General features: G+C 46.4%; 2 protein-coding genes across 3 annotated transcripts; both read right to left on the bottom strand.

Moving 5' to 3' along the window:
* Positions 1 to 376: 376 nt before the first annotated feature.
* LOC115128187 (zinc finger protein 687b-like) lies at positions 377 to 12,478 on the bottom strand. Its single transcript, XM_029657802.2, is given in 10 exon segments — positions 377 to 2,907; positions 3,132 to 3,228; positions 3,504 to 3,616; positions 4,797 to 5,048; positions 5,051 to 5,131; positions 5,285 to 5,447; positions 5,760 to 5,936; positions 6,360 to 6,544; positions 9,063 to 9,358; positions 9,563 to 12,478. Coding segments are annotated over 10 exon segments (4,461 nt in total). The 5' UTR covers positions 12,072 to 12,478; the 3' UTR covers positions 377 to 2,319.
* Positions 12,479 to 13,040: 562 nt separating this feature from the next.
* LOC115128973 (26S proteasome non-ATPase regulatory subunit 4-like) lies at positions 13,041 to 15,639 on the bottom strand. 2 transcript variants are annotated; one of them, XM_029659111.2, is made up of 6 exons: positions 15,351 to 15,639; positions 15,037 to 15,089; positions 14,797 to 14,893; positions 14,482 to 14,616; positions 14,125 to 14,183; positions 13,041 to 13,840 (listed from the first exon to the last, which is right to left on the bottom strand). In XM_029659111.2, the coding sequence occupies exons 1-6, from the start codon at positions 15,454 to 15,456 to the stop codon at positions 13,667 to 13,669; spliced, it is 624 nt and encodes a 207-aa protein (XP_029514971.1). In that variant the 5' UTR covers positions 15,457 to 15,639; the 3' UTR covers positions 13,041 to 13,666. The 2 variants fall into 2 exon arrangements, with proteins under 2 accessions (XP_029514971.1, XP_029514972.1); XM_029659112.2 differs by lacking the exon at positions 15,037 to 15,089 and having other exon boundaries at positions 15,351 to 15,439.
* Between the last annotated feature and the right edge of the window lie 3,456 nt (positions 15,640 to 19,095).

Raw genomic sequence — 19,095 nt, 5'->3', positions numbered from 1 at the left:
AATCGATGGAGTAAAAAGTACATTATTTTCTTTAGGAATGTAGTGAAGTAAAAGTTGTTAAATATAAATAGTAAAGATACCCCAAAATACAAATGAAGTAGTACTATGGTGGAGCTGGAGGGGGTACATCCAGAAAATAAAAAACCATGTGAAAGGGGAGAATCCAATAGTGGCATTTGGGAGTTATATACAGTTATATCCCAAAGGACTGTAGTATAAGATTAGTGTCTTGCAAAGGTAGTAATGTTTGTGTCAAGATTATGAGCAGAGGAATGATGTATTTCTGTATAAAATTGTTGTACATAATGTAAACATTTCATGCCATACTCTAAACAGTTCTATAACGCTAATTCAAAAGACTGAACAGAAGTAAAAGTTCTCCTTTACACATTTATTTTGAAACGGCACAAAAACTGTATGGGAATTCAGCAAGCAGACTACAGTCATAATGGAAAATAATTAAATGAAGCTCGTGGAATCATTATTTCTCTAATATAAATATATCGGGCAAAAAAAAAAAAAAAAAAGGCTTTCACGTGACGAGGTTTTTGAGAGGGATACATAAGAAAGTGGGGTACAGCAAGCATGGATTCTGCAGTTAGAAATCAATCATACACATCATTAAAACACAATACAGGGCCTCCCGAATGGCACAAGGCACTGCATCGCTGTGCCACTAGAGATTCTGGGTTCGAGTCCAGGCTCTGTCACAGCCGGCTGTGACCGGGAGGCCCATGGGGCGGCGCACAATTGGCTCCGCGTCGTCCGGGCTAGGGAGGGTTTGGCCGGCAGGGATATCCTTGTCTCATCACGCACTAGTGACTCCTGTGGCGGGCCGGGTGCAGTGCACGCTGACACGGTCGCCAGGTGTACGGTGTTTCCTCCGACACATTGGTGCGGCTGGCTTCCGGGTTGGATGGGCATTGTGTCAAGAAGCAGTGCGGCTTGGTTGGGTTGTGTTTCGGAGGATTCATGGCTCTCGACCTTTGCCTCTCCCGAGTCCGTACAGGAGTTGCAGAGCGACGAGAAAAGACTGTAACTACTACCAATTGGATACCACGAAATTGGGGAGAAAAATACACACAAAAAACACTACAGCCCCTCACACTTTCCCACTGCTTAATTGTGAGTGACAATATAGCTAGCTACCTTCCATAAAAATATTTCAAATTGGTAAAAAAAAAAAAATGTTACGAGTACAAATACTATACTTAAATTCACATTTTCATAAGAATTAAAACCAAAAAGCTTTCTTTTAGTGTATAATATGTATTTACAGCACAACATACACCCATGTGCACCACAGGTAAAATCTCTCGTCCTAGCTACAATTGACGACACAATGTACCACTCAAAATAAGACCGGTTACAATAATCTATGTAAACTCGTCTCCTACAGAAATGTGTATGGAACACAGATATAAATCTCACCTTTCACTGTCTGTGGCATCCATTTCAAACTACTTTTACCATTTAATCTTGATATAAGATTGGTGGCAAATGACTCCCACAAACAACAATGTGTTTCATATAAATAAATAGAACAATGTTATTAGTACTTAATCAGTGTTTAAAACTCTCCAAATACTCCCTTTTTTTGTTTCAGATACCTCTAAGGTTACTGATTTGAGAACAGTTTTATCCAGACCTCACTAAAGAGATGGACCCATAGAAACTGATCTAGGACCAACCAAAGGAGTGCTTTCTTTGTACAGTGTGTGTGTGGATGTGAGCTTGACAATGCAATGCAAGACAGAATACCTTTCAAGACACATGGCTCGGATAAGGAAATTAGTAAGAAAGACATGGACAAATGTGAAAAAAATACAATACATAAGGAAACGCATGTAGAAAATATAGTATGGTTCACATAAAGATACAATAATATTAAAGGCAGAAAAATAATAAGTCGATGATGGACACATATGGCTTAAGTAAATGCTATGATCAGGTGGTCTTGACCCGCAGAACTCCCATCCCCATGCGTGTCCAGTCCACTGCTCAGTATGATGCTCAGCATGCGAGTTTTACTGCAGTTAGTGACAAAGAAACACAGAGCTCAGATGGCTCAAAACAGCACAGAAGTAGATCTGGGTCTGCTTTTATCCATCCAAATTCAGCTACCCAAGTATGATTCCAAGTCAAAACCCCTCATCTCCCAGGCCTGTCCGTCACCATACTGGGGCTTGTCCGGCTCTGGGGTGAAGTTTCCCAGAGTTACAGATCTAGGATCAGCTTCCTCTCCTCAATCCTAACCTTAAACATTAGTGGGGGAAATGCAAAACTGACCCAGGATCAGCAGCTAGGGGCAGCTTCAACCTACTGGGGCTTGTCCGTCTTGTGGGCGGTGATGAAGGCCATGCCGTGGGTCCTCAAGTGGGTGTTAAGGTCGGAGGCCCTGTTGAAGCGCCGCCTGCACACCCTGCAGCTCATACTCCCCTTTCCGTCCTCTCCCTCCAGGGGGGAGGGTGGTGAGCCATCTGGGGAAGAAGGGGTGCGCGGCGGCCTGCGATCGGACTCCCCCTGGGGGTCTCTCACGCGGTGGGTGATGAAACGGTGGCGTCCCAGGGAGCCGGCCGAGGCGAAGCACACGCCACACTGCAGACACTGGAAGGAGGCGGCATCGGCGCAATGCTGCGGGATGTGACGCTGGAACTCGGCGGCGTCCTCTGTGGCGAAGCCGCACGGCACGCAGTGGAACACGTTGTCAGCCTCTTCGGGCTCGGGAGGCGCTGACGCGCGAGTTCTCTTCACGGGACTGCAGCCCTCCTCGCCCCCCTCCTCTGTGGCCTCTCCGCTGTCCGTGCCACCCCCTTCCTCGTCCCCTGGTGGCCCCCCCTCCCCGTCAGCTTCAGACGAGCTGCCTGGCCCCTTGCCCGGTGCTGAACGCTTCCTGGTCTGAGGGCCCTGCAGGTGGACAGAGGGGCGATGGGAAAAGGAGAGAACGTTCAAAAAGCATTATCTTGATTTTTGGTTTAACATATTCAGATCCAAGTCACCACACAATGGGTAACATTATAGACCAAAGTTGCAGAGAGCACACAGGAAACAAGAGTACAGTTGTCCAATTATGACTGAGACTGAAATGTACCCCCACCAAGTAATGGAAAGAAGAATGGATTCTAACTGACCTGTCCATCAGTGGATCTGACCCCGTGATGATGGACCTGGATATGCTTCTCCAGTATGAGCCGACTGCTGAAGGTCCGCTTGCCCTCAGTGCAATATCTGCAAACACACATGTATACACAGAGGCTCTGAGGATGCTGTACACTTTACCTAGGTGGGCTGATATTAGACTGAACATAACATTCTCAATGTCCCTGCTAATTGTCTTGTCCCATCCACTCTTACAGACATTTTCAAATATAATATATGCCATTTAGCAGAATGTATGGGTGGTCCCATGAATTGAACCCACTATCCATGCTCTACCATCTGAGCTACAGGGAACCAAATATGGTGGTTTTGTGGATGTATAGATGAGTACGGGGTTCACTCACTGGCAGTGGAAGACTCTCTTGTTGCCCTCGTGGATGACGCGTACATGGCGCCGCAGGCTGGAAGAGGTGCAGAAGGAGCTCTCACACACACGACACAGGAACTTCTTCATAGCCTAGAGAGGCAGATACACAAGGAAATAAGAGAGGGTGAGTCCTTTCGTAATCTCCCCGTGTGTACACAGACACTGACATTACACTTCGACCATACACATTTTATTTACTGTATAACAGATTTTTTTTTGACACAAAATTGAGGCAAGCGAAGAAAATAAAAAAACAAATCAAGAAGTCGTAAAAATACTAAACAACCTTGGTACAAACACCTAGTGACCTCAGCAAGAGATTTTAGCCTAGTGACAGTCACAGGGACCAAGGTTTGAGTCCCAGTCAGATCTGGGTCTGCTCCTAATTAACTACATTGGTGTCCATAATTGATAATATACACTCCGTGTACAAAACATTAGGAGCACCTTCCTAATATTGAGTTGCACACCCTTTTGCCCTCAGAACAGCCTTAATTCATCAGAGCATGAACTCCAGGTGTTGAAAGCATTGTGCCTGGCACTTAATACCATACCCCGTTCAAAGGCACTTACTTTTGTTTTGCCTATTCAACCTCTGAATGGCACACATACTGTACACAATCCATGTCTCAATTGTCTTAAGGCTTGAAAATGATTATTTAACCTGTCTCCTCCCCTTCATCTACACTGATTTAAGTGGATTTAACAGGTGACATCAATAAGGGATCATAGCTTTCACCTGGTCAGTCTATGGAAAGTACAAGTCCTCCTAATGTTTTATATACTCAGTGTATAGAATTCTACTAAAGTAATCAGAATTATTTTTACGATATCGAACTGCTTCAGCTTTTATTTAGCTAGAATTCTACATTTAACACATCTCCCACTCCCGTAATCATACAAATATTTTTAGACAGCAGAAGCAAGCACACCCTGTCTCCAGGAAATGTACCTATTCTAGGTTAGTCAGATTTATCTGATTTTAGAAGTGTTCACTGCATGCTGACAAATCAACTTAATGCATCTACAAAACAAGTCTAACAGCAACATAATCCAAAAGGAGGGCTACTAAAAAAATCCCTTTTCATTTTTGCGATTCACAAATGATTATTTTGATTCCCGTGATTCAATTCACTGAGCTCTTACCAAATCCCAACTACTACAATAGCGAAGCGAATCAAAATAATAGTTTAATAAAAGAGATTGACATGAATCAAATTAACTATTTTTTTCTTCTTTTTAACAATTAATTACATTTGTATGGCCTTACCTTTCCATGCTCTGTTTTCATGTGAGAGATGTAGTCGTCGCTCTGTGTGAAGCTCTTCTGACATTGCTGGCAGCTCCATTCTGAGGGGGTCCCACGATGGATGCCTGCCTCCATAGAACTAGACTGATTCTCAGGTTTCTCATAGTCCTCATCCTCCTCTTCCTCTCCTTCCTCCTCTTCTTCTTGGTCTCGACCCCAGTCCTCTCCATCTGAGTTGTCTGTTTTTTCAGAGGGCTTAGATTTGGGGGGGGGGGGGAGGGGTTGGTGGGGGCTGTGGCAGGGGCGGAGGCATCGGATTGTCCCTCCTGTTTGACTGACAGCCCTCTGTGAGCAGTCTGGACAACAGTATAAGAGGAAGTGAGAGGAATGACCAATGTCAAATGAGCGAATATAAATTACTATTTACCATACCATTGAACAACTAACATATCACTTTCCTTTACTGCAATCATATTTTTCCCTGTGAGTTAGAATGTAACTAAACAAACCTTTATGTGTTCCATCATGGAACCTTTCTGCGCGTAGAGTTTGGTGCAGTCAGGACACTTGAACACATGCACTTTTTGCTTGGCCAGGTGGGTGTCGAAATGCATGTACAGTAACGGTTTCTGGGTAAAAACTGTATCGCACATCACACACTTGTAGATCATTCTGCAAATACAGAGAAAGAGGCAAATAGTGGCGTGAATGTAACGTTTTTATCAGGGCTCAAATTTGGACAAAAACTGAGACGAAACGTGCTTTAAAATACACTAAACCAGTGTTTTCCCAATCCTGGTCTTGGGGACCCAAAATATGCACATTTTTGTTTTAATACACCTGAACACAATTGAATTAAGTGTGTTAGTGCTAGAGCACTAGGACAAAAACGTGCACCCCTCTGGGTCCTCAGGACCAGGATTGGAAAACACTGCTCTAAACCTAAAGAGACATAACATGATTCAGTGACTGTGGGGCACTTACTTGGCCTGTCCCCCGGTGAGGGTAGGGTGCTGGGTGCTGATGTGTCCCTGTGCACTAGGGGCAGACTTGAAGGCCATGGGGCAGCTGGGACACTTGTGGAACACCTCGCAGTGTGCCGTCTGGATGTGGGACTTGATGGAGTTCAGACCCCCGAAGACCACCTGGCAACTGGAGCACCTGGGGAAACGGATATGAACAAAAACAAAATGTTTAACACATAGGTTTAGTCACTGTTGTCAATGATGCTAATATAGTGACAATTGGGTGGCTTGATTGTCATGTAACTACGACGAGAATCTTCAACCACAAGTGTCTTTTCACAAAGAATGTTATCTGAGGCATATTTGCATTTGATTATTGTAGTTTTCTCTCACTCATACATCCACCTGACAATGCTGCATCTAAGCAGTAGTTTGTGGAATGTAGACATGCATGTATTTGTAGTACGTTTGCATATCAGTGCAGATTACTTGCACACTGAAAAAGGCTGCTAAGCCGAAACGTCTGTATAAGCTAGTGAAAATACTTTTTGCAACATCCTTCATGTGCAGACCTATCACATTTGTTGCTGACTTATCAGTGCAGACACTATCTCTTCACCTGTATCCGATGCGGCGGGCGAAGTGCAGACAGGCCTCCTCTAGGTGGGTCTGGAAGCTGGCCTGCCGGGCGATGCCCCCACACTCTGGACAGACGTGGGGTGCCCGGTGCTTATGAATCCTCTGGTGAGCCGACACACTGCACCAGTTAGGCAGCATCATGGGAGGGGAACACAGGGTACAGGTCTGGGCAGGAAGATGAGCGGGAACAGGCTTAACAATTGACATTTAGTACACACAGAGGCATTAATCATAATTCGTTTTCATAGTAAACATTAGCAGCATCATGGGAGTGGAGCACAGTGTACAGGTTTGGATAGCGAGGAGAAAAGGTATAAAAGTTGACTACGGCATAACACTATGAATACACTACTACTTCTAATACTGCAAAACTTCTACTAATACTAAAACTAGTATTGCGTAATAAGACAGTCATCACCCACATGTCTTGGAAGGGGAGGGAGTTTTAATAAAACCATTTTGAGCCATTACTAATGACTTGTTTTCATAGTAAACACTAGTACTTTGTAATAGTATTGACTAATAAAGTAAAGCAGGCCATTAAACATATTAAAGTGGTTTCCCAAACACAGATTAAGCCTAATCCTGGACTAAAGGGCATGTTCAGTGGAGGTTCTCCATTGAAAAGAAGGTCGACGACATCCGATCCTCGTTTGCTAAGTCAAACGACACCGCTGGTTCTGCTCACACTGCCCTACCCTGTGCTCTGACCTCTTTCTCCCCTCTCTCTCCAGATGAAATCTCACGTCTTGTGACGGCCGGCCGCCCAACAACCTGCCCGCTTGACCCTATTCCCTCCTCTCTTCTCCAGACCATTTCCGGAGACCTTCTCCCTTACCTCACCTCGCTCATCAACTCATCCCTGACCGCTGGCTACGTCCCTTCTGTCTTCAAGAGAGCGAGAGTTGCACCCCTTCTGAAAAAACCTACACTAGATCCCTCCGATGTCAACAACTACAGACCAGTATCCCTTCTTTCTTTTCTCTCCAAAACTCTTGAACGTGCCGTCCTTGGCCAGCTCTCCCGCTATCTCTCTCAGAATGACCTTCTTGATCCAAATCAGTCAGGTTTCAAGACTAGTCATTCAACTGAGACTGCTCTTCTCTGTATCACGGAGGCCCTCCGCACTGCTAAAGCTAACTCTCTCTCCTCTGCTCTCATCCTTCTAGACCTATCGGCTGCCTTCGATACTGTGAACCATCAGATCCTCCTCTCCACCCTCTCCGAGTTGGGCATCTCCGGCGCGGCCCACGCTTGGATTGCGTCCTACCTGACAGGTCGCTCCTACCAGGTGGCGTGGCGAGAATCTGTCTCCTCACCACGCGCTCTCACCACTGGCGTCCCCCAGGGCTCTGTTCTAGGCCCTCTCCTATTCTCGCTATACACCAAGTCACTTGGCTCTGTCATAACCTCACATGGTCTCTCCTATCATTGCTATGCAGACGACACACAATTAATCTTCTCCTTTCCCCCTTCTGATGACCAGGTGGCGAATCGCATCTCTGCATGTCTGGCAGACATATCAGTGTGGATGACAATTTGTAAGTCGCTCTGGATAAGAGCGTCTGCTAAATGACTTAAATGTAATGTAAATGTGATGACGGATCACCACCTCAAGCTGAACCTCGGCAAGACGGAGCTGCTCTTCCTCCCGGGGAAGGACTGCCCATTCCATGATCTCGCCATCACGGTTGACAACTCCATTGTGTCCTCCTCCCAGAGCGCTAAGAACCTTGGCGTGATCCTGGACAACACCCTGTCGTTCTCAACTAACATCAAGGCGGTGGCCCGTTCTTGTAGGTTCATGCTCTACAACATCCGCAGAGTACGACCCTGCCTCACACAGGAAGCAGCGCAGGTCCTAATCCAGGCACTTGTCATCTCCCGTCTGGATTACTGCAACTCGCTGTTGGCTGGGCTCCCTGCCTGTGCCATTAAACCCCTACAACTCATCCAGAACGCCGCAGCCCGTCTGGTGTTCAACCTTCCCAAGTTCTCTCACGTCACCCCGCTCCTCCGCTCTCTCCACTGGCTTCCAGTTGAAGCTCGCATCCGCTACAAGACCATGGTGCTTGCCTACGGAGCTGTGAGGGGAACGGCACCTCAGTACCTCCAGGCTCTGATCAGGCCCTACACCCAAACAAGGGCACTGCGTTCATCCACCTCTGGCCTGCTCGCCTCCCTACCACTGAGGAAGTACAGTTCCTGCGCAGCCCAGTCAAAACTGTTCGCTGCTCTGGCCCCCAATGGTGGAACAAACTCCCTCACGACGCCAGGACAGCGGAGTCAATCACCACCTTCCGGAGACACCTGAAACCCCACCTCTTTCAGGAATACCTAGGATAGGATAAAGTAATCCTTCTCACCCCCCCCCTTAAAAGATTTAGATGCACTATTGTAAAGTGGCTGTTCCACTGGATGTCTTAAGGTGAACGCACCAATTTGTAAGTCGCTCTGGATAAGAGCGTCTGCTAAATGACTTAAATGTAAATGAAAGTGTTTCTTAGCCCAGGACGAGGCTTAATCGGTGTCTGGAAAACCACTTTAATATGTTTAATGGCCTGCTTTACCTTAGTCAATACTCATTCAGTCATTATACATGACTAAGCTTGACACTAGTAGTTCGTTACTAGCCTGTAAGTAATGCACACCCATACTTCAGGCTCTATATCAAAGGACTCACCGAGTTGGGGGTAGCTCTGATCTGCTGGAAGTGGGCGACCAGCTCGGCCTTGCCAGAGAACTGGGCCTGGCACTCGGGACACTTGAAGTTATGGTACTGCAGCACCTCGCCCTTCTTGCAGGGGAGGGGCATCAGTGCCTGGGGGCTCTGGAGCGCGCGGCGGACTGGTCTCGGCTGTGCGGCGGAGGTAGACCGTGTGTCCTTCAGTGGGCTGGAGCTGGACGATACGGCGGGGACTCCGGACGTGGGGGAGGAGACTGGGGGAGGACAGGAGATTGAAGAAGGGGAGAGCATGCCTTGTCAACAAAGCAAAGCAAGAACACAAATAAGATGGAGGTGAATTGAACTTACTGACCACATCCTGACAGAAATAAAGCATTGTTTGTGAAGCCACATTGTATGCGTCCTAAATGGCTTTTACTTTTTTGCACTACTTTTGTCCAGAGCCCTACGAGACGCAGCCACTGTCACTAAAAACTATTCCGAAAGAGATGCCTTACCGATGGGTGTGGTGTCCTGCTGGCCAATCATCTGCTCCATGTTGACAGGCCTCATGACAAGGTGAGAGCACTGCATGACCAGCCCGCGTTCTTTATGCTCCCTGGCGTGGAGCAGCAGGCTGCACTTGTTAAAGAAGGCCAGCCGTTTGGCACAGTGATTGCAGGTCACTTCGATGCGCAGCGAGCGCCTGTCATAGTGACGGGCCAGGCTGCGCTCCAGGGCGAAGGCGTCGCCACATTCCAGACAGCGGTAACCCGTGGCAGGCAGAGGAAGCCCCCACTCTGGGGGCGGAGGAGCCGAAAGGTCGGGTTTATAACTGGGCAGCAGGTTCTTGCTGTTGAGGATCTTGTTGAAGGCCTCCACCAGGCTAGACTGACTGCGGGAGATGACGGCACCCGTACTGTTCACGATGGAGGCAGGCTTGTTTGGCTGGTGAGTGCCGGCTAGGACGCTGGCGTTGCCTCCGTTAGCTGTTTTAGCACCGACAGGACGTACGCACAGCCCACCAGTGGCTACTGAGAACTTAGGAGAGGAGACAGAGGGAGTGGCAGGCAGGGCGGCAGATTTAGTGAAGCTAACAGCAGTGGCAGATACCATGGCTTTGTCTGAGGCAGCCATCTTGTTCTGAGCCTTGGTTGCAGCAACTAGCATAGCGCTACTGGCTGCTAGTGTAGACACAGGTAGTGTGTTCAGGCTCTTTACTTTCTGCGTCTGGGAGGCTACCATACGACCAGAGGGAGTGTCAGGCTTCCGGGACCTGTTGGCTGGGGCCTTGCGCCCCCCTTGATGAGCCTTGCTGGGGTCCAAACCCTTGGCTCCGGCAGCACCTGCTTTGGGTGCGACCCTGGTAACAGTTCTGGTGATTCCACCAGTGGACGTTTTGATGGTCTTTATCCGCACTTTGAGGGGCCTGGCAGGAGCCGCAAGCCCTCCTGGAATTGAGGTGCTACCTTCGGTGGTTGGAGGTTTAGACTTGCCATCATCCATCTCCATTTTCTCCTCTCCTGTTCTTGCACCCTCTTCCTTTCCAAAATCTGCCTTGCCATCCATAGCCTTCTCTATTCCATTCCCCAACTCCATCTCCTCCTCCTCCTCCTCCTTAGGCTCCTGAAGGTCTGATGGGGGCGGTGTGGAGGCTACTGCAGGGCTGGAGCACCTCTTGGCAGTTACTGGTGCTGCCGATTTGGGTATCTCTGGCTCAGGACTTTCAGGCGAGTCCCGCTCTTCTATAACATGCTCTGGGTGTTTGTCTTCCTGTGGTGGACTCTTGGTGGAGCCTGACTGGGGAGTTGAGGTCACGCTAGTGCCCGAGGGAGTGTCCCCTGGTTTAGGGTGAGCTGCCGAAGAGGCCATGGGATAGGTGGAGTCAGAGATGGCAGCAGGGGATCTAAAACGACGTGCCAGTTTGGGAGGGGTGCGGGAGGGGGAGTCAGGGGGTTCCTGGATCAGCAGCGGGGGCCCTAGGGGTGAATCGGAATCATCCTCCTCTGAGTCTCGGGGACTAAATAATGCCGGGCCAGCTTTAGGTGCCCCGTTAAACGGCTGAGATGAGTGCAGCGGGTGTGAAGAGAGGGCTGATGACGGAGACAGGAGCAGAGGATTGGAAGGCGGAAAGAAAGGAGAGGACAGTCCAACTGACACTGCTGGGACAAGAGGAGCAGACTCGACAGATGAAGAGGAGGATAACGACGCTTTGTCCTCATCTCCTCCTTCTTGGCCCGTCTCTTGCTGTGTATGCTGCTGCTGCTGGTAGTGCTGCTGCTGTAGAAGCTGCATCTTTCTCGCCTTCCCTACAGGGTCTCCCGACCCCTGCACCATGAGAGGCTTCAGTCTGTTGAATATATTGCCAACCTGCTTGGCAGATTTAGTTGATCCAGCACCGCATCCTCCACTCTCTGAAGCTGTTTTGGGTTTACACACGGACCACGGCTCCCCATTAGATTGGGCATGAGCCTGGGTTAGGGGCGGGGTCACACCAGAGACCCCAAACCCATTGTGGTTGAGTGGTTCAGATTCCGCCATGCCTGGGGTACAGGCACCGAGCCGTGGACCCACAGCGACCCCAGCAATGCTGTCCATAGTGTCCTGGTCTGTGTCCCCATCCCCTCCGTCGATGGTGTCGTGTCGCACACGGTTCTTTACAATAACGCTGACAATAGGGGTGTCAGCTTGGGGGTCTGGGGGGCTAGGTGGTCTCAGAGACGGCCCTACACCAACCCCACAGTCTGGCTTTCCCAGAGGAGCACCGCCTGGCCCGTGTGGGCCCTCAGCCTCATCAGGAGCAGACTGGATGGCCTCTTTAGCATCAATGTCGGGAATGTCAAACGCTGCCAACAGGTCATCGAAATCTGGGGTCTTCATGTCCCCCATGCCGGGACCTATTCCTGGAAGACAGAGTACACCAAGCAGACAGCGAATGAGTGACATGGCACGATAACGTCCTGTGTTTCTCATTGTACCGAAATCATGTATACAAAAGTTTAAATAAAAAGGGATATAATCCTTCATGTTCCTGTTCAGTAAATATAACTAGCTACCTAGTTAATACTTAGGCAAGCTAGCTAGTTAGCAGCAGATCCATGTCGATGGACAACAGAGCAGGATTTCTTTGACCCGAGCAGTGGTAGCTACGACTGTTCGACACTAAGATTTACTAGCCAGCTTCTCAAAGTATTGCATACAGTAAACATTGCGAGTAGGGGGCTATGTTGCCTAGCTAACATGAACACAATACCGTTTCTGAAACAGACATCGTGTTGTCTACGATTATGTCAACAACTAGCTAATGCTAGCTAAAAGCTACAACATTGCTAGCTTACTATAGCTAGCTAAGAAAGAAATGCACTTCTGTTGATCTGTTTAATAGTTCACTGAGTGAGGACATTAAATGCAGCTTTTGCCTTACATATGGAATAACCTACAATGGCTTCACAATGATGAATAATTTAACACCACAAACGTCTTGCAGCTGTGAGTTTATTTTCGGCTTCCCCTTCATCATATTCAGCCAGGCTAACTGGCCAATGAGCCCAAGCAGCGCGAGGGTTTCTTCAGCGGAGGCCATTGTATCCATTCATAACGGGTTACTGGGGAATAACCATGCACTATTGTCAATAAAGTGATCTTATGGGTTGATCATTGCCACTGTGGACAATTGGTGGGACCGGTATTTTCAATCTCAATTGCACATTTTGATTGTTTACCTGGATCTGTGATTCCCGACTATAGTCTCTCGCTCCAGACGAAGAGCCCTTACTTCCCGTCACATGATGAAAATAACTCCTATCAGATCATTGTATCGATGCAATTTATTTTTTTACTGCCGATTCCACAAAAATAAGTTGTCAAGGGAATGGTGCCAAAAACGAACAAATGTGATTTTTTTCATTTCTAAATGGGACACTAAACTGGTGTCTACAGTTTGTATATAATAAAACCAGATATGTTAATTATTGCCACAGATCACACATCTCTCAATTAAATTTCAATGTAAGGGCTTTATTGGCATGGGAAACATGTTCTCTTATTAAAACGTTCCTATTCTAGCTATATGGAGTAGAGAGGGTCATAAAAGAAAACATTCATACAAACAAGCTTCATCCATCTTTTTTATTGCAACAGAAGGAAAAAAAGGAAAGATGGATGCTGTTTAGTTTACAAGCTTGGGGACCTGTCATTAAATGCCATAATGCCAGTTGGCGAGTCAGTCAGTTAGGACAGGGTAAATCAGTGAGAAACCAGAAATGATGTCTATTACACTGAGATTATATGCAGATAAGAAGATCATATTCAATTGAATGGCAGTAAAGACTGGTGGCATCCCAGTTTGGTCTTACTGTTGTCTGGTCTATTTGTGTGTGCTTGTGGGTTTCTTGTGGATATTGTCGACAGTCCATCATCAGTAAGTCATATCATGCATTCGTGTCCGTCCAACTGTGTTCCCGTATGTCAGTGTCAACCCTATATGTGTCATGTCTTTGTCTGGTTGTCCATGGTTTCATCTGAAATGGTACCCTATTCCTTATAGTGCACTACTTTAGACCAGTGCGGTGCCATTTCGGATGCAGCCCCATGGGTGTCGTCAATCTGTCTGTCCCCATTCCTCATTTCTTCTTCTCCTCGTCCTTCTTGCTGTCAGGCTTGGGTGGGCCTGTCTGGGAGGCCAGGGAGCCCATGGCGTTTCGGATGGCCTCATTGTTAGGGTCGACACCTGGCAAGTTCTCCAGAACGCTTTGGAGGTACTCTGGGTCCTGCATTACATCATAGTCATCATCCACCTGAGGAAGAGCCACAAGGCACATTATTAATGAAGGGCACTGATTGTATATTTTGTTTATTGTTGTCAGAATAATTTCATCAGGTCAAATTCCTGGTACCTGTAAATGTACTTGACCAAATAAATGTGATTCTGATTGGAAGGGAAATAGAGAACATACACAATCAAGAGAGAGCACGTTTCATAAATGCAGCTGGGAATTTTTTGCAGACCGATACCACACATTAATGTATTGAACAACAAATTGTAAGGTTCCTGATTTCATTGATCACGTGAGTTACCTACCTTGGCAGTCTCAGTGTCCATGGGGGCACCTGTGTCCATAGCCATCACATCTCCATACTCTAATCACAGGAACGGGTTGGTAGGGAGTGGAGGGAGAGTCAAAATCAAATATAATGTATATCATATGGAACATCGAAATCGATATGTATCTGGGAATGGTAAGTGGCCGCATCTGTCTCTTTGTTTTGGTTTGCAGTGCGTCAGTCTGGGTGATTGGTAGGTCCCAAGCTTTGGACCAAAAACGGTTTAAAAAAAAGACCTACAATCACTTTTTAGAATCACCCACACAGCTAACAAGTGTGTGTGTCAGTGGGTGAATTCAGAAAGCATGAGTGTGGATGGTGATTTATAACCCACCTTCTCCGGACAGGGATATCTGCATGGCATATGCAATCTGCTCCTCCTTGGTCATATTGCTGCAGTCAGGCAGCACTGCAGCTCTACCAGTCTCAGGCTGAGTCACCGACATCTTTAGCAGGGCATCCTCAGATTCTGAGAGCAAGCGAATTGGTCAATTAAACCATCATACAGTACAAACATCAATATTCTCTTCTTTTATACCCTACATACTTTAGAAATGAGAATGGTTAGGCATAAAAAAATATATATCAGACAAGGGATACAAAATCTACTCACTAGAGAGACATCTATCCCTACCCTCCCTCTCCTTACCATACACTGTGGTGACATCGGCTGCAGAAGCAACAGCCACTCGGCGAGCCTCCTCCTCCTGCCTCTGTCTCTGCTCCTCCATGGGCACACGCAGAGCCTGAGTATATGGGCACACAGAGGCCAGGGAAACAATAATAGAGCTGGTAACTCTGGTTCACTTGACTAAGTCACTCTGGATAAGAATATCTGCTAAATGACCAAAATGTTTGTTTTTTTATTAAAAAACTATTGCCTTCTTACAAGCTCGGGGTCAGCGCTGGGGTCCACGCCAACGCCAACGTATTGACACGTTTCTTTTAAATTGAGAGATGACAAAATTGAGGCTAAGAAGTTGGAGCTCTTTTCTGTCTGCAATAACAAGGACTACAACACAGTCTTTCCATCGTATTATTTTTTGTGTGCAAATGAACTCAAGCTTACGGACAATGTCAAATGTGCTATAGCGAAGCAAGTGAGTGAGCTGGAAGCGCAATTACGCAGGTACTTTCCCGAAACAGACCACACAAACAATTGGATTTGTTATCCCTTTCATGCCTTGCCTCCAGTCCACTTACCGATATCTGAACGAGACAGCCTCGTCAAAATTGCAACAAGCGATTCTGTGAAAATTGAATTTAAATCAGAAGCCACTGCCAGATGTCTGTATTGGGCTTCACTCATTAGTATCCTGCATTGGCAAATCGCGCTGTTAAGACACTGATGCCCTTTGCAAACACGTACCTATGTGAGAGCGGATACTCGGCCCTTACTAGCATGAAAACTAAATATAGGCACAGACTGTGAATGGAAAATTATTTAAGACTGAGACTCTCCAATACAACCCAACATTGCAGAGGTATGTGCATCCTCAAGCACACCCTTCTCATTAACCTGTGGTGAGTTAAGCACCATATTTGATGAACAAATAAGGTTGTATATGTAAGATGGCTAAATAAAGAGCAAAAGTATTGATTATTATTATTTGTGCCCTGGCTCTTTGTCACTTCCCACCAGCCGGCTTGTGACAAAAACTCAAACTCATTCTTATGTTTAATTAATGTATCGTATAGTGTGTGTGGCAGGCTTACAATGATGGCAAAAATATTTTTTTTAGACTAAGCTGACTATGGTGCTAGAGGGGGTACGCAGCTGGTTGTTGAATGTTTGAAGGGGTACGGGACTATAAAAAGTTTGGAAACCACTTGTCTAGAATATCGTTGTCTGCTGTAGCATTAAGATTTCCCTTCACTAGAACTATGGGGACTAGCCCGAACCATGAATAACAACCCCAACCATTATTCCTCCTCCAAACTTTACAGTTGACATTATGCATTGGGGAAGGTAGCGTTCTCCTGGCATCCGTCAAACCCAGATTTGTCTGTCGAACTGCCAGATGGTGAAGCGTGATTCATCATTCCAGAGAAGGCGTTTCCACTGCTCCGAAGTCCAATGGCAGTGAGCTTTACATCACTCCAGCCAACGCTTGGCATTGCGTATGGAGATCTTAGGCTTGTGTGCGTCTGCTCAGCCATGGAAACCCATTTCACGAAGCTCCTGGCGAACAGTACTTGTGCTGACGTTGCTTCCAGAGGCAGTTTGGAACTCGGTAGTTGCAACCGAGGACATATTATTCTTTGGCCTAGCACTTCACGGCTGAGCAGTCGTTACTCCTAGACGTTTCCATTTTACAATAAAAAGGACTTCCAGTTGACTGGGGCAGCTCTAGCAGGGCAGACATTTCACAACTGACTTGTTGGAAAGGTGGCATCATATGACGGTGCCACGTGGAAACTCAATGAGCTCATCAGTAAGGCCATTTTATACACCTGTCAGCAATAGGTGTGGCTGAAATAGCTGAATCCACTCATTTGAAGAGGTGTCCACATACGTGTACATACAAAAGTATTGCAGCACAAATAAATACTTCACAAAGTTCAAGGTAACAGACATCTCAAGATCAACTGTTCAGCGGAGACTGCGTGAAATCAGGTATTCATGGTCGAATTGCTGCAAAGAAACCACTACTCGAGGACACCAATAACAAGAGACTTGCTTGGGCCAAGAAACACAAGCAATGGACATTAGACCAGTGGAAATCTGTCATTTTGTCTGATGAGTCCAAATGTTCAATTTTTGGTTCCTTTGTGGGAGGCAGAGTAGAACAGAAGAGATGATCGCTGCATGTGTGGTTCCCACCATGAATCATGGAGATGTGATGGTGCTATGTTGGTGACACTGTCAGTGATTTATTTAGAATTCAAGGCACACAGCATTCTGCAGTGATACGCCATCCCATCTAGTTTGTGTTTAGTAGGACTACATTTGTTTTTCAACAGGACAATGACCTAAAACACACCTCCAGGCTGTGTAAGTGCTATTTGACCAAGAAGGAGAGTGATGGAGTGCTGCATCAGGTGATCTGGCCTCCACAATCACCTGACTTCAATGCAATTGAGATGGTTTGGGATGAGTTGAACCGCAGAGTGAATGAAAAGCAGCCAACAAGTGCTCAGCACATGTGGGAACTCCTGCAAGACTGTTAGCAAAGCATTCCTCATGAAGCTGGTTGAGAGAATGTCAGGAGTGTACAAAGCTGTCAAAGGCAAAGGGTAGCTACATTGAAGAATCTAAAATATTTGTTTAACACTTTTTTGGTTACGACATGATTCCATATGTGTTATTTCATTGTTTGTCTTCACTATTATTCTACAATGTAGAAAATAGTAAAAACAAAATAAAAAACCTTGAATGAGTAAGTGTCCAAACTTTTGACTGGTACTGTATATATGCAGTGCATTCAGAAAGTATTCAAACCCTTTTACTTTTCCCACATTTTGTTACGTTACAGTCTTATTCTAAAATGTATTAATTAGTTATTTCCCCAACTCAATCTAAACACAATACCCCATAGCGACAAAGAAAAAATAGGTTTGTAGAATCTTTTTGCACTTTTATTTATTTTTTTAAATACGTTTTTAATGAAATATCACATTTATGTAAGTTTTCAGACCCTTTACTCAGTACTTTGTTGAAACACCTTTGGCAGCGATTACAGCCCTGTGTCGTCTTGGGTATGACACTATAAGCTTGGCACCCCTGTGTTTGGGGAGTTTCGCCCATTCTTCTCTGCAGATCCTCTCAAGCTCTGCCAGGTTGAATTGAGGAGCATCGCTGCAGAGGTTTCTCCATAGATGTTTCGACAGGGTCGAAGTCCGGGCTCTGGCTGGGCCACTCAAGGACATTCAAGAGACTTGTCCCGAAGCCACTCCTGCATTGTTTTGGCTGTGTGCTTAGGGTCGTTGTCCTGTCGGAAGGTGAACCTTCACCCCAGTCTGTGGTCCTGCGTGCTATGGAGCAGATTTTCATCAAGGATCTCTCTGTACTTTCCTCCATTCATCTTTGCCTCGATCCTGACTAGTCTCCCAGTCCCTGCCACGCTCCACCATAGGGATGGTGACAGGTTTGCCTGGTTTCATCCAGACATGATGCTTGGCATTCAGGCCAAAGAGTTCAATCGTGGTTTCATCAGATCAGATCATTTTGTTTCTCATAGTCTTGGCAATAAAGACGGCTGTCATGTGCCTTTTACTGAGGAGTGGCTTCCGTCTGGCCACCCTACCATAAAGGGCTGAGTGGTGGAGTGCTGCATAGATGGATGTCCTTCTGGAAGGTTCTCTCATCTCCACAGATGAACTCTGGAGCTCTGTCAGAGTGACCATCGGGTTCCTGGTCACCTCCCTTACCAAGACCCTTCTCCCCCGATTGCTCTGTTTTAGCATGGCGGCCAGCTCTAGGAAGAGTCTTGGTGGTTCCAAACTTCTTCCATTACAAGAATGATGGAGGCCACTGTGTTCTTGGGGACCTTCAATGCTGCAGGCATTTTCTGGTACCCTTCCCCAGATCTGTGCCTCGACATTATCCTGTCTCGGAGCTCTACGGGCAATTCATTCGCTCTCACATGCACTGTTAACTGTGGGACCTTTGCTTTTCAGAATCATGTACAATCATGTTGTAGAAACATCTCAAGGATGATCAATGGAAACAGGATGCACCAGACCTCATTTTCGAGTCTCATAGCAAAGGGTCCAAATACTTATTTTTAATACATTTCCAAAAATGTCAAAAGCATGTTTTTGCCTTGTCATTATGGAGCATTGTGTGTAGATTGATGGGGGAAAAAAAGTTTATTTAATCCATTTTAGATTAAGTAACAAAATGCGGGAAAAATGTATGTATGTATGTATGTATGTATGTATGTATGTATGTATGTATGTATGTATGTACAGTGGGGCAAAAAAGTATTTAGTCAGCCACCAATTG

Source organism: Oncorhynchus nerka, linkage group LG4, assembly GCF_034236695.1.
Source record: "Oncorhynchus nerka isolate Pitt River linkage group LG4, Oner_Uvic_2.0, whole genome shotgun sequence".
Classification (NCBI taxonomy): domain Eukaryota; kingdom Metazoa; phylum Chordata; class Actinopteri; order Salmoniformes; family Salmonidae; genus Oncorhynchus; species Oncorhynchus nerka.
This window is presented reverse-complemented; position numbering and strand designations above follow the sequence as displayed.